The sequence below is a fragment of the Anastrepha ludens genome, chromosome 4 (assembly GCF_028408465.1).
Source record: "Anastrepha ludens isolate Willacy chromosome 4, idAnaLude1.1, whole genome shotgun sequence".
Taxonomy (NCBI): domain Eukaryota; kingdom Metazoa; phylum Arthropoda; class Insecta; order Diptera; family Tephritidae; genus Anastrepha; species Anastrepha ludens.
In genome coordinates, this window is record NC_071500.1 from 68,803,238 (window position 1) to 68,827,041 (window position 23,804).

The window sequence follows — 23,804 nt, forward strand, 5'->3', positions numbered from 1 at the left end:
TTTTTTTTGCATGCAAGAACTTGACTTGCATGGCATGTGGTTTCAGCAAGACGGTGCCACATGCCACACAGCACGCGTAACAATGGACTTGTTGAGAGGCGAGTTCGGTGAACATTTTATTTCACGTTCGGGACCTGTCAATTGGCCACCCAGATCGTGCGATATAACGCCTTTAGATTATTTTTTGTGGGGCTATGTTAAAGCTCATGTCTGTTCAGACAAGCCTGCTTCAATTAACGCATTGATACACAACATTAAAGCATTTATATGTGAGACACCGCCCGAAACATTGGAAAGAGTGTGCCAAAATTGGACTATGCGGATGGACCATTTGAAGTGCACTCGCGGTCAACATTTGCATGAAATAATCTTCAAACAATAAATTATTTGGACTGTACCATCGATTTAAATAAAAATTTCATGTATTTTTCTGAATTTTACGTGTGTTTTCTTGAAAAACTTTCCTATAGCTCTTAAAAAATCACCCTTTATAATATACGCATGAAATTGTGCTGATATGCGCAGACTTTCATGTTACCTTTTTTTGGACAACGCCATTTTTTCCTTTTCTGAAATCGCGAAGCAGCGGTTATGCGAAATTGATAAAAAATTTGCAGAAAACACTATAAATATAATATATAGTCTCTGATATATGTTGCTGTCATTTGAAAAGTTCCATTATTTTCAGCCGGCTCATCATCGATCACTTCTTCGGAAAGTGCGTCACCGATTTTATAACTAAATAAAAGAGACGGTTTTATAGACGGTATGAATTGAAAAACAAAAGAATTATGGCTTGATCCCGGATGACAAGCATCAACAACTTTTATAAACATTTTATATAGTACAATATACCTACAAATGTTCCAATGTGAATTTTGTATATATGTAAGCAGTATAAAAGTCATTATTTAACTTGGCATCATCGCAATGACGTTAAAACCATTCCAATTTATTATAAATACTAATGCTCATGGTCTCAACTAGGCTGGCTATCATCATATTGAGTCCTTCTAACTACTCACTTTGGGTACCGTGTGGGTAAGATATTTATCACTTCTTTAAAAATTTAAGACACCACCGTTCTATATATTACAATATGTAAATCTCGTCCAAAATATCTTTGGAATCCTGCTTCCGCAAGAAATCTCAACGTGGCTGGTAATTTCAGCCCAACGGGAATTGACGGCAACTCTATACACTTAATAAATCTCTGCAAAGTGTTTTTTGTTTTTTTATCCTGTGCTATGCAGAGGCAAAAGTTGATTCTGCTTTGTATATGCCCCTCATAGGCTCTGGAATATTCAGAGGATCGGAGAGTCTCTGCTCAACTTTCTTCTGACTTTCCAGGTTGTTTGTTTAAATAGAAATTTTTATTCTCCGATAATCAACTGTTTCGGATTTAACTTCAAACCTCATTGAAAAGGCGCAAATTTTATCACACCTTAAATTAATTTGGGCGACTTGACACCTCGATATCGGAATGAAATCATGAGATTTCTAGCACATGCCCAACATTAATCTTTTTTCTCAGAACGGGAGATGAGAAGCTTCAATACCAAAAAATATGGGTCAACTTAAGTACAATATTTTAAATGAATATTTATTTATCGACATACCTATGTATCTGTGTTTACGTATGCATACATACATATACATAAATAATATTTCAAATAAATACTGACATACTTATATACAGCATGGTGCATACATACATATTTGCTCAGGTGAAAATTAGATACATACATACATATGTATGTAGACCGCAGATGGGAAGTTTCTTGAATTGTAGTAAAACATTTTCGGAAAATCGATCTCAGTTTAGTTGAGGATCAATTGTGTATTCGTTGAGTCGATCTACGGCAGCGGGTGATAAATTTTAGTGTTTTAGTCAATTCAGTTCAACTTGGAAAAATGCACGTCTTAAATTTTATGTTTCTTTATCGATTCTTGTGCGTTTTTGGAATAGGCAGCATTATATTTATTTTAATATATCAATCGATTGTATTACATAGTACTTTGAAAGAAAAAGAATCTGAAGTTAGAAGTAAGGAATCGTTTTGGCAGCGAAATCCGCAGGGATTGAATAGCTCGAGTGCTAATCTCAAGGATTGGCATGATGTCGAGGCCATGGAAAGAGAAGTAATTCGCAAAGGAATTGGAGAGTCTGGTAGACCGGCATATATTAGCGATCAATCAAAGCTAGAGTTGAAGGAAGAAATTACCATGAAAAATGGGTTTAATGCTGTATTGTCTGATATGATTTCGGTGCACCGTTCTGTGCCGGATACACGATTTCATGGGTAAGTGAGTTGAGCACATACATGTACAAGCTTGCACGCACTTTATATACATACATATGTAATTGGAGCGAGCATACATTTCTGTTTGTTTAGTCGAGTTTTCCTCCAATTTCTTCTTCCTAATTGGCGCGATAACCGGTTATGCGATTTTGGCCGATTTTAACAAAGCGCGCCAATCGTTTCTTTCTCGTGCTAACCGGCGCCAGCTGGACCTGCCAAGTGAAGCCAAGTCCTTTTCCACCTGATCTTTCCAACGCAAATGAGATCTTCCTCTTCCTCTGCTACCACTAGCTGGTAGCCCATCGAATGCATTTAGAGCCGGAGCGTTAGTATCCATTCGGACAACATGATCCAGCCAGGATTTTTATTTGGTGCGCTATGTCTATGTCGTTGTAAAGCTCATACAGTTCATCGTTCGTTCGCCTGCAATATTCGCCGTTGCCAACGTGCAAAGGTCCAAAAATCTTGCGCAGAATATTTCTCTCAAACACTCCAATTTAGGGAGTGCATAGATGTAGTTTTAGCACGTCTCCGAATGGAAAATGGTTTGCATGAGAAGCTTTTTCCTGGCAGAAGTTTAATTGGCGACTCACCTCACTAGTCGCGACGCACTAGGCGCATTATGGAAAATAAGGAATAACATCAAAAATCTGTAACTTTTTTGTTTTCAAAGTTATAAACTTGAGATTTTGCATAGAAATACTGAATGCCATATAAATCTACGAAATACTTTTATATCTCTTTCGGTTGCAGAGGTATAGACCAATATCTGGGATATCTTTTATTGTAGAGAGAGTTATCCCTCATCTAAAAAAAATTCAAAATTAAAAAAGTTAGCTGAAGTATTGCAATATAGGGGCTAAACGAGAATTATATGAAAATACCTTCATAAAAACAATTTTTTAATAGAATTCTGGAATTTGCCTTTTAAGCGATCTTAACGTTTTCAAAAAATTACGGTAAAAAAATATTGAATATTTTACATATTAAAAATATGTTTAACAAAAACCTTCATTTGCGTGTGGTTTCAATCGCCTCAGAATTAAACTCAATTTATTTATTTTTTGCAAGTCTAGAGTATCTTTATCAAGTTCCTTGACAATTCTAGCATATGGTTTACGAATGCTTGTTATATGTATGTATGTACGGGTGAACGATATGAAGTGTTACCTATTCAAAACATCATTACTTTTTTGTGTGAAATTAGTTTTTATTGATTTCAAAGACAAAATTGTTCAAAAATGATTACAATTTTAACATATATTCACTTTAGCTCGATATGACCACCTTTTGCCTTCAAACGGTCAAGAAATGAGTTACATGCTGTACGAATGTGATCTTGAGGTATTTTGGCCCATTCTCGTATAATCGCTTTTTTCAGCGCATCCATACTGGCATATTTTTTAGTCCTCACGTTGCTCTCCAAAATGGACCAGATGGAACAGTCCATCGGATTTGCGTCTGGCAAATTCGGAAGCCATTGTGTGGACGAAATGAAGTGTCGAACATGACTTTCTAACCATTCTTGGTCCCCACGAGCGTCCATGGTCTACGACCGAAATGTTTGCGTGTTCACGGCTCTATAGTAGCTTCTAAAACATTTTCCCGATAATAAGTCGCATTCACTTTGACACCAGGCTCGATAAAAACGATTGGAGAGCGCCCATCAGCGGTCACTGCGGGCCAAACCATTACTTGCGATGGGAAATTGCTTCGAGTGGCCATACGTAGGCTCAAATTCTCGTATGAGCGTTCGGTCATATAAACACGATCGTTTTGAGTGTTTATGAACTGCTCAATTGGGAAATTTGTTGCATCAGAAAACACAATGTTAGGAAATTCGCCACGTTCGTGCAAGCGCAACAACTCCTTTGCTCTTTCGCCCCAAACTTTTTTTTGGTGAGGTGAAAGATCGTGTGCTTTTTAGAACTTGTAAGCCTTGACCTTAAGCTCATTTTTCAATATGCGTCGAATGCTGTCTTGCGATATTTTCCGTTCTTTGGCCATGAAAAACGAAATTAAGTGCGCGGATGCTTTCCGAATGTTGACTGTGTCATACGGAGAAGCTACTTTGGACCAAAGCAACGTTTATCGGTGGTTCAAAATGTTTTCAGAAGGCCGAGAAGATGTGAACAACGAAAAGCATGCCGAACGCTCGAGCACTTCAAAAAATTGAAGAAGTGAAGAAAATGGTACTGGCCAATCGTCCAATCACCGTTAGAGAAGTTGCTGAGGACCTAGACATATCGATTGGTTCGTGCCATTCGATTTTTTTCAATGATTTGGGCATGAGACGGGTCGCCGCAAAATTCGTACCAAAACTGCCCAATTTCGACCAAAAGCAGCATAGCATGAACATTGCTAATGAGATGTTGGACTCCATCCGCGACAACCCAAATTTGCTCCAGAGGGTCATAAGTGGTGACGAATCGTGGGTTTATGGTTATGACGTGGAAACCAAAGCTCAATCATTTCAATGGAATTTCGGTCGAATGTAAAAGTTTTGCTTACCGTTTTCTTCGATTGCTGGGGCGTTGTGCATCATGAGTTCTTGCCACAGGGTAAAACGGTCAATGAGGAATATTACCTGCAAGTTATGCGCAATTTGCGCGAAGCAATCCGCTAGAAACGTACGGATTTGTGGAAGAACAAAAATTGGCTCTTGCATCTCGATAATGCCCCTGCTCATACATCGTTGCTTGTGCGTAACTTTTTGGCACAACACAATAATGATGCCACAGCCACCGTATTGCCCAGATCTGCCCCCTGTGACTTTTTCTTCTTCCCGAAACGGAAGAGGCCCATGAAAGGACGACGCTACGACACGATTGACGAGATAAAGACGGCATCGGAGGAGGAGGTGAACAAGATAAAAAAAATGTTTTTTTTGAAGTGCTTCGAAGATTGGAAAAAACGTTGGCACAAGTGTATAATATCTCATGGGGATTACTTTGAAGGGGTCTAAATAGGTATTTATGAATAAAGAAAAAACACAAAACTCGCGATATTTTTTTAACAAAGCTCGTACTTCTAATACTCTCCCAATGATTCAATAACTTCTGTACTGAGGATGAATATAAATTAGGTGCGCAACTAAGTTATCGCTGTTTTTTTGATGAAAATACAACTTTATTCTGAAAAAATGGTTACAAGTGAATCAGGATTTCCCATTTCAGTATTTCCAGGTAGGTTTTAACGGGTCATTAAGCAATGCCTCCAATTTAGCGTCTGCGAAGGTTTTTGGCTTTCGGCGACGGAGCCAATCTCGGCACGTTGTTTCAATTAAAGCAGCATCTCCATAAACTTTTTGTATCCCTCGATGCGCTTCAGCCACCGTTTTTTACGGATGAAAGAGGAAAATCAACACTTCCCGCAAATGACGTTTATTCGGCACAAAATCAGACATTTTCACAAAACCAAAAGTATGTGATACCAAAACAAAATCGCTAATGTGTCGAAGCAGTTTGTTCACCACGTGTCTAAGCTTGGTTTATGACACTTCTGGCGGCATCTATTGACAAACAGCGGGAATTTAGTCGCGCAGCTAATATCATACGATTTGTATATGTTGACATACATACATATACTCTTGCGGTTTCCAATGCACACACGTCGATCTTTTGGGCAACAGTCATAACACCAGAAGATATATTTAGTAGAATGATATACAATATGTGTATCTGCACTTCATCAATTGTAGTTGTTTCCGGAGAACAAGGGACAGTAGAATTACCTTCATTAAAGTTGCCGCTTACTTCTCTTGGTTTATATATAATTAATCTCAGATCTTCTCAAACAAGCCTTTAGCTCCAATTTTTCTAATCTTTTCCCTTTTTTCCTTACTTGTAGCAGACCATTTCTTAATGAAAGGTTATAATGTACAAAATCATCTCCAAGCATCTAATCCAGGTATGCGGTATTGATTAGGTCTGACGGTGATTTTCTCAAAATCGTTCATTATGCTCGGAGCAGCACAAGCTCTGCTTGTTAATACCTCGGTAAATTAAACAATAATTAATCTTTTTAAAGTAGTATTGGAGACCTCTTTTCTAACCAATATTAGATAAACATTCAATTTTGCTTCAGATTATGCTACATTATAATATTATATTTTCTAAGTAATTATTATTGTTTTTTGTATTTTCTGTTTTTTTGTTATATTGGAGTTCTGTTGGAGTTAATCGTTTTAATCTCCGTTTTCTCACTTTCTTCGATTGGGGTAGTTTGCGCATTTGTTCATTTTAATGTTTCGTTAGTCGTTGTATGTGCTTGATGCTGTATTTTCTAATTGTGTCATCTATTGTGTCGATATTGAGGCCGCTGTGGATCACATCGTTCGGTATATACCAGCCTGCTTTTATTATTGTTCGAAATATATAAGATTGGGTCCTTTGAATTGTTTTGATATTGATTTTTTTTGCTGTGCCCCAGATTTCTATGCCATATTACCAAATGGGTGAGATTATAGATTTATATATCACTACTTTGTTGTTGAGGCTTAGTTTTGAATTTTTAGCCAACAACCATTATAAAGGGTGATTTTTTTAGAGCTATAGGAAAGTTTTTCAAAAAAACACACATGTAAAATTCAAAAAAATGCATGAAATTTTTATTCAAATCGATGGTACAGTCCAAATAATTTAATGTTTGAAGATTATTTCACGCAAATGTTGACCGCGACTGCACTTCAAATGGTCCATCCGCATAGTCCAATTTTGGCATACTCTTTCCAATGTTTCGGGCGGTGTCTCACATATAAATGCTTTAATGTTGTGTATCAATGCGTTAATTGAAGCAGGCTTGTCTGAACAGACATGAGCTTTAACATAGCCCCACAAAAAATAATCTAAAGGCGTTATATCGCACGATCTGGGTGGCCAATTGACAGGTCCCGAACGTGAAATAAAATGTTCACCGAACTCGCCTCTCAACAAGTCCATTGTTACGCGTGCTGTGTGGCATGTGGCACCGTCTTGCTGAAACCACATGCCATGCAAGTCAAGTTCTTGCATGCAAAAAAAAAGTTGGATATCATTTCACGGTAGCGCTCACCATTCACAGTTACGTTACGATTCGCAGCAGCTTTGAAGAAGTACTGTCCAATGATACCTCCAGCCCATAAACCGCACCAACTGTGACCTTTTCTGTATACTACATTGGTAGCTCTTGCAATTCTTCTGGCTGATCTTCACTCCAAAATCGACAACTCTGCTTATTTACGTACCCATTGATCCAAAAATGACCTTCGTCGCTGAACACAATTTTTCGATAAAAAAGTGGATCTTCGGCCAACTTTCCAAGAGCCCATTCACCAAAAATTCTGCGTTGCGGTAGGTCGTTCGGCTTCAATTCTTGTCGTTTCAATTTACTTTTCTACATGTTTTTCTTTTTCTTACTCTATATGTCGTTTTCAATTTACTTTTTTATCTATTATGCCAAGGTACATACTTTGCAGTAGGAAGGATTTTTATTTTGTTGTTTTTTATTGTTAGTTTGTGTTTCTAGAGAGCCTATGTTTGTATATATTATTTGTACCGTTTTATCTTTGTTGACTTCTATTCCCCATTTATCGAGCCATGTTACAGTGCCATGTATTGTTTTTATTTTATCTGATGCCATTAAAACCGAATGTGGCAATTTTTTGTTGTTGGGATCGGTATATCTGCTGTAAATATCAGGTACAATAGGGGCCCTAGAACACTACCTTGGGGTACACCTGCTGTCATTTGCATCATACTTAACTATTCGTCTTCAAACTGTATAAAGAAATGTCGGTTTTTCAGGTAACTTTTGAGAATTTAATATTTTGTTTATAACTCTGTGGACTTGCTGCACAGTTGAATGCTGTCGTCTAAATTCAAATTGATGGCTTGGTATTATTTTTTTTCTATCAGAATTTTGTCTAATCTGGCAAAGAATATTTTTTCAGACTCTTTTGAAATACTGGGCAAGAGACTGATAGGGCGATATAATGTCGCTTTTGAAGCATTTTTACCTGGTTTGGGGACTGCCGTTATTTGCGCAACTTTCCAGATGCGTGGGAAACATTGTGTCCTTAATATGCTGTTGAATATTTGTCGTCATATTCATTTTATTTTCTGGGGTACTCGTATTTTCATTTTATTCAATGTGCTGATTGTCTTTTTCGTTTGACAATATTGCTTTAAAGTGTTCAGTTGGTGTGCTTGCCTCCTCTTTATTGGTCTTTGCCCAAGATCCGTGTTGTTTTTGATGGGAGGCTTAAGTGGAACTGCTTTGAGTAAGTTTTTAGTGGCTTTCCATATCAATGACGGATTATTCTTATTAGTATTATTATGAGGGGATTGCGACTTGTAAGATGCGACTTGAAAGATCGATTGTGCCCTTTGACGGATTCAGAGTATTTCTCTGTACCCAACTTCTTCTTTGCCTATCCTCTACTTTCTGAATAAGAGAGGAGAAGTTACTTTTTCCTAGGCTAGAAAATGGCTCTTGGCCTATAAATGCGAATGCCGCCCGTAAGATATTCAGCTTATAAAAATATTCCAGCACCAGTTTTGAGATTGAGAGCTTTAATTGCTGTCTGGCTATCACGATAGCCAAGCTTCTGTTGTTTAAGTTGCCTTCAAGGTTAAAGTGAAAAATACTTGCATCCTTGTTTAGCGTTTCCGAGTATATTTCCCCCGCATGCAATTCACCAATTTGGTCCTGTAAATTAAGCACAATAGATTTTGTATTCATTGGGGTTTACTTCGAAAACTCAATTGACATCGGCCTAAAAATCTACCAGATGAAGATGCTTAACTTTGTCAAACAATATAGCCAGCTGCTTTATCAATTAATTTCAATTTAGAGCACGAAGCAATGAACAAATTTGTATTTAAAATCTACTCAGACTTTATTAGAAATGGTTGTTTACACTCAGTTTGTCAAGATGAATCGTCACATCCCCACTTACTATATAAAACTAAGTTTTTGAGTCCTAATGTATACACGGAGTAGCTTTCCATTAAACGTTGTAAAGATGTTAGTTTTGCATAAAAGTTGGTTGTTGTTATCGATGAATCAGGTGGGCAGTAACTTTGTTCACATTTCTGCATTTCTTGCTTCCATGGCAGCAAAAATTATTTCTGTTACGATTCTAAGATAATTGTCATCCTTTAAGTGCCTGTCGTCCTTCCACAATAGCTTTTCTTCCACAATATTACCTTCAGTTCCTTCACCCATAGTTGCAGTCCTCCCAAATACGCTTCGTACATGTGCTCAAATCCGTATTCTCTCAAAAGTGTAGTTTTTTTGCACCTTTTATTTGATGCTGAAAAATTTGCATACGAGATATAAGGTTTTCCACTCTTTCCAGATGTAGAAGCTGTACAGAATGCAGCAAACCAATCACAATTTTCTTAAAGTAATCGTTACTTTTGCGTTGACTCTTCGTACAGCGTTTACTGCATTAATAATAAGGTTTTTTTTAATTGTTAATTACCAATCCATTGTCTTCAGAAATTTTATATTTTTCCTTGAAAAATGTGGATTAGGCACTCATTTCTTCAGTTCTCTATTCAAAAAAATTGTATTAGTGTACGTTTAGGATATTTTAAGGTGATTTTAAGTGATTTCTTTAAATCTAATGCTCTGAATACAGGGTGAATGAAAATTTTCCCTTGCAAAACGAGCTTCTCTATTCTAGATACTTAGTTCCAAGCATTTGGTTCCGGCCAAACGGTTCGGTCCGGTTCAATGTTCGATAGATCAATATTTAGTTTATTAATTACATTTTCAAATATTCGAAATTTAAAGTAAAAAAGTAGTTAGAGTAAAAAAGAGTTAGAGTATAAAAAAAATGTAATTGTAAAGTAATCAAACTGAACCTGGAGAGATTTCAGATTTGAGCACAAATTTTATAAACTTTTCAGGGAATACAAAAGGATCTAGATTACAGCGCTCCACAAAATTTCCAGACAGATTTGCGTGGGATAACGTTAAAGGCCTAGGGTCAGTGGCTATCCTCACTGATGGCTCAAGGGGAAACAATAAGGTAGCATTATTCAGTGGGATTGAATCGGAAGTGCTGCAACTCAACCTAAACTTACGGCTACCTGATCGGAGTAGCACAAATGATTACTATCTACTCTGTCAGTCAAGCTGCCATTAAATCCCTACAGTGCAACCGATCTTTTTAGTGTTATATGTACTTCTATTTAAATATATGTAGTTTCAAAGGACGGATTTCATATGCTTATGTAAATATATGTATGCTGCTTTCGAGGAAGGCTTACTTTTATAAATATGTTTTTATTATTCAGACTTTCTCAAAAAATACATTAACAAACTTTTATTTTTAGTTGTCAAACGAAAAAGTATTTCGCCGATTTGCCAGCCGTTAGTATAGTCATACCCTTCTATAATGAACACTTCAGCGCTTTGGTGCGTTCTCTGCATAGTATTGTTTCCCGTACCGCCTCGGAATTGATAAAAGAAATAATACTCGTGGATGATTTTAGCGATCGGGTCGAACTGAAGGGGCAACTCGACGACTATGTGAGAAAGTATTTTCCTAAAGTAGAAATTCATCGTTTTCGAAAACGTCAAGGTCTGATAGCGGCACGTCTGGCTGGTGCCATTAAGGCAGTCGGTGACATTTTGGTTTTTATGGATTCACACATAGAGACCAATTATAATTGGCTGCCGCCACTACTACATCCAATCGTGCTAGATAAGCGAACAGTTGTATGTCCGATGATCGATGTGATTGATGATGAAACCTTTGAGTACAGAATTCAAGATGAAGGTGCACGTGGTGTTTTTGATTGGATGTTTGACTATAAAAGGATTCCGCTATTTGTGAATGACATGAAAGATCCCACAAAACCATTTGAGAGCCCTATCATGTCGGGTGGTTTGTTCGCTATATCACGAGACTGGTTTTGGGAGTTAGGCGGATATGATGAGGGATTGGATATTTGGGGTGGAGAGCAGTACGAATTAAGTTTCAAAATTTGGATGTGTGGCGGACGGCTATTGGATGCGCCATGTTCACGCGTAGGACATATTTTCCGAAACACTGATTGGCCTGGTGTGACGAGTGATCGCAAAGACGACTACTTATATAAGGTAAGTGACACAAATAATTAGCGTAGGTCATGTGCGAACATATGTACATAGGTGTTTTCATTAACACACAATTTTACTGCAGAATTACAAACGTGTATCGGAGGTGTGGATGGATGAGTACAAGCAATATCTTTACCATCATGGACACGGTTTGTATGAAAAAATCGATGCAGGCGATTTAACCGAGCAAAGAGCTTTACGCAATAAGTTACATTGCAAGTCATTTAAGTGGTTTATGGAAAATGTAGCCTACGACTTGTTGAAAGAGTTTCCGCCAAAAGGCACTACTGATTTCGCATTTGGTCAGATTAGAAATGTGGGAGCGCCGAATCTTTGCCTCGATACATTAGGTCCTCCCGATTACAGACCGATTGGTGTTGAGCAATGCGAAAAAGAAAAAATGTTCCCTAGTCGAAATCAAGACTGGTCCCTAAGCGAAAGTCACGATTTGCGTATGCGCGGTGAAGAATATTGCTTGCAGGCTGTCCAGAAAAAAGCCAATTCAGTTGTGGTGTTTTATGATTGTCACAATGGTAGTAGCGATCAGTTGTGGTATTACAATCGTAAAACGCAGTGGTTGGTTTATGGGAAAAGACGGAATTTTTGCTTGGAAGCCTACCCGAACTACAAAGAAGTGGTAATAAACAGATGTAAAAGGAATAACGCAAACATGAAATGGACTTTTGTACACGTTAATGACACTTTACTCGATGGATACTTTAAAACACTCCCAACATAAATAACGTTTGTTTTTACGATATAAAAAGTCATCCATAGCTATAAAGCTCTATAGTAACCTACTCACATACCTATAATGTAGTTGTAAATATGTGTAAATGTAATAATAGTCAATAATAATAATAATAATTATAAATAAACTTTACATGTATTTGATTTCTTACGAATAAATAGGCCTGACTTCATGTAGGCACATATACATATATTTATATTCGAAAAAAAAAAAAATTGTTAAAAATCATTCATTGAGATGTTCACCACGAAAGTACACACCTTTTTTTCCTTGGTCACGCTTTCATCGTACACGGTTCTGTGATGTTGTTTTTACCCCGTCCCATGAGATGTCGGCATCTCCTAGTTCGTGCAACATCGACCTTCTCTAAGTGTTTTTTGGTCGACCGCGACCTCTACTGCTTCGCGTGTTTCAGTCCAGAGCCAAATCTCGTGATGCTATCTGGTGCTTTTCTCAATGTGTGACCTATCCATCGGCGTGAACACAACATTCAGAATCAAAATTGCACACCTAAACTTCATTTTATTTAATTACTAGCGGACCCGACTGACTTCGTTCTGTCAAATTGATTTTGAATGTGGCAGTTTATAACTCGACCTTAAGACGTTTTTACTCTGCTGACCCTCATACACCGCCCTGTCATCATGGTGACGGTTCTATTCAGGAGAATTAAAGAAAAGGGTCAGCACGGGTGACCTAAGTATCTTCGCTTCCATGAACTTTGGCCACTCTTTTGGGACCCACTAAAAACCCCGACTGGGATGTTTGCCAGAGGGCTTCAAACTAAGAGGGGAACTTAAGGTTCAAACCTGATTGAAAAATAATCTAAAGGGATAGTGGGGACCAAAAGGTGACAAATATTTATAAAGTGGGTGCTTCAATGACAAAACATAGAGATATTCAATTATTTATTATTATTATTATTAACATAGGGTTAATAACCGATATAATAAAGAATAATGAAATAAAACGTATATAATTATTTTCAGTAATCGCTTTATTGTAAATCAAGTGAATCATAATTATTAACAAAAATCTGTTTTATTTTTATTGTAGTGCTTTATGATATACAATGTTTTTTGTTTGATTATCTGGTGAATATACAAACAAATCTGATGGTTTCCCAACGCGGGAACAGGCAACATACAGTTGACCATGTGAGAAACATGGGTTATCTAGATTAATACCACAAACACCTAATGATTGTCCCTAGGACTTTTTTTTGTTTATTTATTTGGCGCGTACACCCCTTTTGGGTGTTTGGCCGATCTCCTCCTCCTATTTGTGGTATGCGTTTTGATGTTGTTCACAAATGGAGGGACCTACAGTTTCAAGTCGACTCCGAACGGCAGATATTTTTAAGAGGAGCTTTTTCATGGCAGAATAACACTCGGAGGTTTTGCCATTGCCTGCCGAGGGGCGACCGCTATTAGAAAAAACTATTTCTTAATTTTGGTGTTTCACCGAGATTCGCACCTACGTTCTCTCTGTGAATTCCGAATTGTAGCCACGCACCAACCCATTCGGCTACGGCGGCCGAATGGGACTTATTTATGGTCATAGCAAAAGCAAGCCGCACTGGAAACTATAGTCATTTAAATTCAAATCGTACATCAGTCGGAATCATTGGGATGCGTGGTATCAAAACGTCTTCTTCTTTATATTTTCCTTTCAGTATAGTTGCTTCTATCACGTTGTTCAATAATTTTATTATTGCTAACCGTGTGCCGTTGCAAAGACGCGGTTGGTTGATATTTCTCAACATTATAAATACTGATCCAACCTTTAATTGAAGATTGTGAGGTTGCAATCCTAGTAAATACAGCGAGTTTAAAAATTCAGGCGGATAATTGACGACATCATCTTGGTTTGTAGCCGAGTGAACTGATTTATATATCCTCAATTCGCCTGCAATTTGTTCTTGAATTTTGAAATTTAATTTCTTTACATCTATGTTTTTTGCAGCCAATATAGCCCGTTCGCTCAACCAATCATGGTTTCTGTAATTTTGAGCAACATCTGGAAACACATTTTGACACAAACTTTGAGGAAAGTTAATGCAACCAGTCAAGGTGTCTATAGGAAATTCGCCATTACCAATGTCAACTAGTTGTTTAGAGAATATGTCTCCATATTGGTCATTTTGCAACTCGACACGCATATTCTTACTTAAGCGTAATACCTTGACATGTGTCCATAAATTGAAGGACTTTAAACATGCATTGAGTTTATCAGCTGGCGTTGATCGTGGAATCACTGGCAACGTTTGACGAGAATCTCCTGCTAATAAAATCATTGCACCACCAAATGGGTTATGATTGCTCCGTAGATCTTGTAAAATATGTTTGTCTTTTGTTGTTCTTAAAATATGTTTGGATTTGTTCAGCCCTGCATGATTATTCTTAGAATTTACTTAACTATTTTTATTTATTATTTGTGAATGAAATCATTCCTTAACTCGTTCTGAAACTAAAACAAAAGAAAGAATATTGCGAGGCCAATCAAATCTATAGCTCTTATATTTTTTGACTTTTCAATTTGGTCGGGTTCACGATATTATCACTTTTGTGTGAACGCACTAGATCCTCCAACGCGAACACGCACACACGATCGCGCAATATTTGTATGGGAAAAAGAAAAGGGCTGTTTTAGGGGTTTCCCCGGAAATTATTCGAATTTTTTTTTTGGCCGTAAAAACAATCCTTGGACTTCAATGAACATTTAAAAAGAAATAATTGTTAAGATTGGTCCATGCGTTGTTGAGTTATGCGCTTACCAACACATTTTGCGATTCATTTTTATATTGTAGATATTTCTCATTACGATCAGATACTCGTACGTATAATAACAGCTGGCAATGGTTAATGATTAGGATGGAGTCCTGATAGAGATTTAGTTCAATTTATGAATATTTCTGTTCGTTCTGTTTTTAGTTATTAACTTGGAAGCACAAAATTTTGTAATTGGTAGTACTGACAAGTGAATATAAAATTGTAAAAATTTAGTTTTTTTCAGGTTTCACTATTTTTATTCAAAATACGGCTCTTAACAATTATATTTCAAAAACTACGTCATTGAAAAGTCCGTCATGAGCGCGTCTACATGTAAAATCCGCCAAACACTCGATTCATGAATGCCAAATTGTTGAGAACGTCGTGATATCGATGTTGAAGATTGTTCAGCAACACTACAGCACCAATATTCTTAACAGAACGTCCAAATTTGGTCTGCCAGTCCTTTTTCTATCTTCAACAGAACCAGTTTCTCGAAACTTTTCCGCGGACCTTTGAATTGTCGACTCATTCGAGAGATTATTTCCACCGAAAAATCAAGAATTTCGCGATATGTTGTTTATAAGGATCCATCATTTCATAAGATTCAATAATTTTAGCGTATTTTTCTATCGTGTAAAATTGTGCATCTGCTTGTTTGACAAATGTCGAAGATGACATAGAAAAAAGGTCCGTCTAGGAATTATTCACTACTGCCATAGAGGGGTCACTTTTGAAATACCCTTTATATGAAGTAAATTAGAAAAGTTTATATATTTTTATTTTTATTGAATGATGTTTTCTGCAAAGAATTTTTTGCCTTGATCCCTTTATTATTGTTTCCATTTAAACTTAAAATGTTTACAATTTTTATTTCGCTTTGGGGTTCAAAAATATTAGAAGCCAATATTTAGCAGTAAATTGTTTTATTTATGTGGGTATGGGGGTCATAAAGGTGCTTGAAGTCAAAATTGCATAATTTAATGGAAGTTGCCGAATTTCCCTGCTAAAATGTTCTAGTCGTCGATGTCTTAAGCTGTTGGTACGTTTAAGGTCTCGATGGATATTCGCATTTATTAGGTTGGAGAATAAGTTCGTAGCGTTTGTACCGATGTCTTATTTAAACAAAAAACAACAATTATATCGATAAGTTAATCAATTATATGTTCGCTACTGCCGTTTACAACCTCTTCCCACCTCTCAAACAATTTGTAGATTCCGTTCCGCCAAAAATCGCCTGGTCTGGTGTCCAAGAAGTTTTTGAGCCAGTTTTAAGAACCTCTTTGTTATCGAAGGTAACGCTCTTCATATGGTTTGACAGCGAGAGGAAAAGGTGGTAATCAGTCGGTGCAAGGTCATGAACTAGTAGATGGTGTTGACAATGTGGATCAGGTCTTTTCAGTCGAATAGCCTCATTCACGCAATGTAGCTGGGCAATGTAGAAGTCTTTGTTGACCGGGATCTTATTTTCGAGCATTTAACAGCTTGACTCTCGGCTTTCGCGTATATCTTCGCGACTTCTTTCTTTGCTGCATATTGATGTATAGGCACATTTTTCTTCTCCATGATGATTCGGTACAAAACGGGCTGTTTATGGCTGCGTTTTGCTCGATGGCGGACGAGATGCTGCGAAGAAATTTGAAGGAAACTTTCTTTGTTTTTTTCGTTGAGCTCGTGAGACACCTGGGCTCCCAATGTTTCGGTAAATCCCACTGAATGAAGGTGACTGAGAATAATTTTATGATCGCAGTTCATTTTTTCTGCCAATTCACCTGCGACCGTTCTCCTTCAAAAAGGATTTGAGACGTTCTACATGGAATTCAGAAGTTCTTCCGCAGCTGGACGTGTCATTTTTGACATTTTTGAACTTTGCAAACCATTTCCGTGCTGTAGACTCGCCTAAGACACCTTCTCCATACACGTTGCAAATGTCCCAGGCTGCTTTTCGACAACTCTTTGACCTCTATGAAAAGCAAAAAAGAGGAGGTGTCGAAAATGTTGAGTTTTGCCTCCTGGGTATTCCATTTCTAAGCCTCAAAAGTAATAAAAAATTAAAAAACACAAAAATACAATTAAGATAGTTTTGTAGAGCAGAAAGAGTTCTATCTTTGCTTAGCAGCAAATAAATCGTTGTAAAATAAAAGAAAATATTAAAAAGCTATGCACTTATTTAAATCCAAATCAATAGTTCCTTTAATAGGTAACCAGCGTTAACACCCATAAAAATGTCGGCGTTCACTTACGTTTGGCGCACAAGATACCAACTCAGCACACTTGCCAGTAGTTCCCTGGAACGGGACTCAACAACACACAAACATATACATCGATCCTTTGTAAAAACACACAAACACGTTTAAATGTAAGAAAACACTGAAATAAAATATCACTTCTGTTTTTGTATTCGAATTGAGCAGACGTTTTATGTGCAGTTGCAAAACCCCCACACACACACCATCCAGCTCCCGATGGTAACGCACGCATACATTTCATATAGCAGCGTTACTATCATTACTTATAACTCATACAATAAGTGTTGAAGCGGGCATAAATCGTGAAATATATTCATTGGGTGCTTTTGTGTTTAAGGTTTATGAATGAAAGACAATTTTTTTTGTATTCAATTTCATTAAAAATACATTTATTTATTTTTGTTTCTGTTTATGCATATAAAAACTGAGAAAGGAAATTAATTAATGAAATATAGGCCAATAGAAATTTAATAATAATAGTAATAATAATAATAATAGTTATAATTTTAATTATAGTAATTTATTATTTATATTTATAATTATGCTGCCAGTACATACATATGTATGCTTGTATGACCGCAACTGTTTAGCTTAGAAAAAGTGTTGCATGTTGTCGAATGCTTGCAACATATTATACCAATGTGTAATGTATTGTATGTGTGTACGTATGTATATTATGCTTAAACGTATGTATGTGCATTTGATTCATAATTTAATATATTGTATTATAATTTTTTTTTAGATTTTTCATCTCTTTTCAATGCATTACTCATTTGTCTCTTTCTCACACATTTTTCATTTGTTCCGCACGTTTTATATAACACTAAGTATCCAACAAATCCACCTACGGTGACAGTCAGTGCCCTTAGGTCACAATCAACTAAATATTATTATAAAAAATAAATAGAAATCAATTGTAATTGTTAAAAAAAAAAAACAATTATTCAATGTTACAATTAAATAATTCTAATCGAAATGCAATGCCTTTTGAACAGAATGAGCGTAAGGATTTTAATAAGTGGAACTAATATTTATTTGAAATAGTTAAACATTTACATACATTTAACGCACGCAATTTATGAAAAAGGTTGAAGAAAAAAGAAAGAATTAAGAAAATAAAAATGTCATAAATAATAAGTTTTTATTTAGTAATTCTAATAAGTCAGTAAAACTATTTTGATTTTGTTTGTTTTCTTTTTGTTGCTTCTTATTTAGCGTACATACAATAAAAAGTCTTGAATGCTATGCAGTGTGTATGTATGTATGGCTGCCTATTCGAACCTGCACCAATGGCATTTTTGCAATGACAAGAGGAAATGCAAATATGTGCGGCTGCAGCAACAAACACATTGCATGGAGGGATGTTTTTATGTATGTGTAGTTGATTGATGTAGTTATGTATGTAAGTCATGCCTATGCATAAGTACATATGTACACGTGTATATGAAGTTCAGTTTGTAAGATTTGCTTTTATTTTATTTCTTAATTAATGAAATCAATTTATTAATTTGTATGCACAAAATATGTATGTATGTATATGTTCGCAAATATTGTACGTTATGCATCGTATAAATGAATATATTAAATACATGGCTTTTATGTTTGTGTTGTCGTTACTTATTTTGTTGACTTATGTGCTTTTATGTAAATTACTGTATTTTCATTTCTTCATTATACTTTTACTTGTTGGCTTCTTAGATTCATACTCTGTCTACTTATGTACTTATGTACACATGTATTTATGTTTGCATTTTATTTATTTATTTAATTTTTATTTGTGAGCTTGGCCTTGCAATTAATAACCAATTCAAGTGTATACTCAAACAATTTACATATGTTTCATTACGTACTTAATACTTTGCTGGTTTCGAGTCATTTTTTCAATTTTACGTCCAATTCTATTATAGTTTTTAGATTTTATTTTAAATATTTTGTATAATATATTTTTCTGTGTTTATCCTGCGTTTATTAGCGCTCCATTCTATGTTTAATGTGTTTTTTGTTTAAGTTTTTTATGTTTACTTTCAACTTCGCCGCTTAACGTGCTTTCACTGAGACGAAAACCAAACTTCAATTTCCTTCCGTTCCTGCTAAATATCTATACGCTAGTGTCTTATTATATGTATTTGTTAATCGGTCTTCCTTTGCCATTTCTTGTTTTCTTTTGTTTTACGTACATAAATAAATATATATTTTATATGTTGTGTGCGTATATCATTCAATAAAATATTCATAGGTTTAGTCTAATCATCATTATATTTATTATATAATATTATCTTTATTAATTAATTTCCCTTTTAACTTGATTAATTTTTAATTTTCTCGAAATGTCTTATGTTGGTTTTGCTTTGCTTAAAACTAGGCAGAATACTTAGATTTGTTTTTTAAATATGTATGCACATTACACTCGTAATTAAAACGATAAACTAAATGAAGATGAAATAAAGTTTGTGAGAAAGTGTATGCCGTTTTGTTTTTAATTTTTCCGTCCTCTCTGATTAAACTCCTTTTGTATGCATTTAAGTCTAATCCTTCTCATTACACAATAAATACTATTTTTTTATTTAAACATTTCCATGTTTTGTTTTGTCTTCCATTTATTTAGTGTTGACTTTCAGTTGTATTTTTTTGTCGTTTTTTGTTCTTTTTTTTATTAATCACTACTGCAACCATTTCAGTTTTATCAGTATGGCTAAATTTTAATTTTACTTTCAAATCTTGCGCAAAATACGCACCTTTTTATATCTGATAATTTATTTTTATAAATGTTTTTTTCTCTTATTTAAAATATGTTTTTCATTCTCATTCTTTTGATGTCTTTCGCTGTCTACAAACTAGCTATGTATGTAAGTATGTATGTATGTACATATGTATGTATTTACGTTTCTCCAAATTTCTTGCACTACACATTTTTGCAGTGTGAAAATAAATGATTTCTACATAAATTTCTATGCACGCGTAATTTTTCATTTAATAATATTTTTTTACATATTTTTACAAACCTTCTATAGTGTTTTTATTCTCCAAAAAAATCTCGCCTCGTTATACGGCAGCACTGCGAAAATGTTGCATGTTGCTTATAAGAAAAGAACAAGAGAAATGCAAGCTTTGCACAAATTACATATTGAATTTAACAAAATATATGTGTACATATATATTAAACATAATAAGACAAAATGGTTTACTTCCATTTTTAAGTATTGCAATAATTCGAATTTTCGCAGAGTTATTTTGACAAATTTGTGTGCACAGATAAATTCAAGTCAGCTGGGCCACGCTCACCCTCATTTTTTGTGTAAAGCCTAGCACTAAGTTCTGGTTTTACGTACGTGAAATTTCGTATGTAACTCACAGCAAAGTGGCACTCAGTGCACGCCATGAAAAATCCACGCAACATGCAGCAACAATTTTTCCCACCCATTTAAAATTGAAAAAAACTGAAAATATTTTAAAAATTTGTTTGCGAGTGAAATGCCTGAGTTCAAATACTCCGAAGACATGGAATTTTTAAGCGAAAATGGCAAAGGGAATAAGTAAATTTTCTTCATATTTTTTTGTGTCAATCTGTTAATGTGCGTTAATCTGTTTAAAAACACTTTCCTCACCAAAGTTTGCGAATTACTACTGGGGCGATTCCTATAAATTTGACAATCAATGTTGCTGCCGGAATTTCACGGCTGTGTAGTTAGTATATACTAGCCTTAAGGTAGGAAATGTTGCATATTTGCCCGGTTGCCCTTTGAGAAAATAACAAGCGACGCTATAAACATGCGGATAAAAGAGCACCAAAATTCGACAGAGCTGACGCAGGCCAGAAAAAATGCAACATTTAGAAAGGAAAGAGAAAAGAAACGCTATTTGATTTCTTGTTCATCATATGTATTTGGCAAAGGTTGAAATATGTATTAAATGCGTTTGTGTTCAACTTTTACTTAAAGACCGGAAGTGATTAACTTTGAAACACTGTGATACAGAAAATAATAAAAAAATAGTCCCTGCTTTTCAGATGGCGGTGAAAAGCTCAGCGCGATGAGGATGTCCACTATTTGCTGTACAGAAATGCATATGTATATGTGTGTACTAGGCGGCCGTGACTGCCACTACGGAGACGAAGTTTCGAATATCCGTGAAATGAAGAAAACGTTTTTTCTAATAGCGGTTGCCCCTCGGCTGGCAAGCCTCCGAGTGTATTCCTGCCATGAAAAGGCTCCTCATAAAAAATATCTGCCTTTCGGAATCGGCTTAAAACTGTAGTTCCCTCCATATGTGGAACAACATCAAGTCGCACACCACAAATAGGTGGAGGAGCTCGGCCAAACACTCAAAAAAGGTGTAGGCGCCAATCAGATATGTATACCTTATGATCAGAAAGTACCGGGAATGTTTAATTTAAACGAATCGAAGGCGTAGTGGACGATGAGTACTTTCCATCGGGCCAGACGGTCAATAAAGAATATTATTTATCCGTTTTGAAGCATTTCTGGCGTTAGGTCGCATCCCTTCGTCGACCTACCAGGGGTGCATGGAGGACTGGCTTAAACGTTGGCACATGTGTGTTGCTTCAGACGGGTCATATTTTGATGGAGATGAAATTAATTTGCCTGAAATTTAACTCTGTTTTGTTTTATTTAAGCATTCTCGATACCTTCTGATCATAGGGTATATGCCTGTAAATTTGTATGCACTTGTGCGGGACGTTTTTGAAATTTTGAGTTTTTCTCTTTTTATAAGCAAGCGATTTAAATACTTAAGTCTATAAAAAACCAAGAAAAATCTAAAGAAAATACAGTAGGTTCTGTTTTTATGCGGTAGATACGTTCCGCAAGAAACAGCATAAAAAAAGCTACTAGTTCTATAGTAAAACTATAGATACGTTTCAAATGCTAAAACCGCATAAATCTGAAATAATGTAATAAAATCGCATAAAAAAGGGCACTAGTCCCATATTATTATTATAGATACGTTCCATAGACCGCATGAATCTGAAATAGTTAAATAAAATCGCATAAACAAAATATTGTATCTTTGAAAATTATATCTTTATATATCTTCCATACTTGTAGGGTTAGCATTTCTGATGTAATCTGTGATGAGTTTTTGCTTAGCTGGTTTAGAATCTTGTTTATATGTACAATTCCCGATAGGTCGACATGCATTTTGTAATTTAAAAAAAAACCGCACTATTTCAAAACCGCATAAAAAAAAGCCGCATAAAAACAGAACCTACTGTACAACTTAAAAATTTTAGATGGAAAAATGCTTTCATAGTTGCCGGAAAACTAACTTTCAAGGCTGTTTGGATGTACGTTCGACTTACATTTGAATTTCATTATTGCTAGGAGCTCATGCAGGTAGACATTTAATTACATTTCTGAATACAAAAAAAAAGTAGCTGCAGTTCCTTGAGTTTGAAGTGGAATTTGTTTGAACAATAAACCTTGGGATGTACTTTTCCCAATAAAAATAGCGTTTGAAATATGTACGCATGGGTGCATACTCCTAAGTTTATTGCTAACACGAAATACACAGGCCGACAAAATTTAACCAACATTCAGACCCAGAAACCAGACTATATATTTCCGAAGGTTTATGATGCGCTGAATCCAAATCTGGCCTCAGAATTGCTCTATTAGTTTGAGTTTTCGAGATATCCTAACCTAAAAGTGCAAAAAACCCCCATTTTTGCCCATATTTGAGGTTATGTAGCCTTGCAGATGTTTTCTTTCACCAAAATTAAAGGATGGCATCTTTAAATACAATCCTTCTTTTTTCAAATGGCGTTTTGTTTGCTCAAATATCATTTTTTTTTCGCAGAGATATCGCATTTTGAAATTTTCATGTTTCTGTCTATGTTATCTTAATCGATTTTCAGGTGTAGGAAAATTTCGAAACATGAAAATTTCAAAATGCGATATCTCTGCGAAAAAAAATGATATTTGAGCAAACAAAACGCCATTTGAAAAAAAGAAGGATTGTATTTAAAGATGCCATCCTTTAATTTTGGTGAAAGAAAACATCTGCAAGGCTACATAACCTCAAATATGGGCAAAAATGGGGTTTTTTGCACTTTTAGGTTAGGATATCTCGAAAACTCAAACTAATAAATTAATTTTAGTTATCAATCCGAATTTTGCATGGACAGAGAAGCAGATATTAGTTTAAATTATTTCGGATACTTTTCCTTGTAGACTAGTGATATTTTTTAATATTTGGGATAATGAAATCGAATTTGAGGTGAGGTTAATTTTGAATGAAAATAATTTTATAAATTTATTGTAACCAATTAAACCCAATCTACATGTATGTGTGTAGGTGTAGTTGAAGTTTAGGAAGTAGTTGAATTTGCAGCTGACAAAGTGCTACTGTACATTTTTATTCAAATGTTTTGATATTGAAATTTATGTACTTAAACTGCTTTCATCTGCGGTTTCGCTGCTCAAATAATTGTCTTTTATATTTTACTTTACTACTTGTTTTTACTTTTTACTTTTTTAGTTGTCTTCGCTTGCTTCTGTGCTGTAGTTTTATGTGTATTTCTATTTTTAATAAAAATTATTTTTTATGAACTATTTAAGCTTTCCGTATGTTTGTATGTATGTACTCGAGTAGTGAAATTTTGTTTTGCTTAATATTTTTA

At 35.5% G+C, this 23,804-nt stretch overlaps 1 protein-coding gene across 1 annotated transcript; it reads left to right on the forward strand.

Moving 5' to 3' along the window:
• Positions 1-1,914: 1,914 nt before the first annotated feature.
• Positions 1,915-12,164, forward strand: LOC128861862 (N-acetylgalactosaminyltransferase 6-like). Its single transcript, XM_054100238.1, has 4 exons — positions 1,915-1,952; positions 2,016-2,303; positions 10,628-11,396; positions 11,479-12,164. Exons 1-4 carry the CDS (start codon positions 1,915-1,917, stop codon positions 12,133-12,135), a joined length of 1,752 nt encoding a protein of 583 aa, XP_053956213.1. The 3' UTR covers positions 12,136-12,164.
• The last annotated feature ends 11,640 nt before the right edge of the window (positions 12,165-23,804 follow it).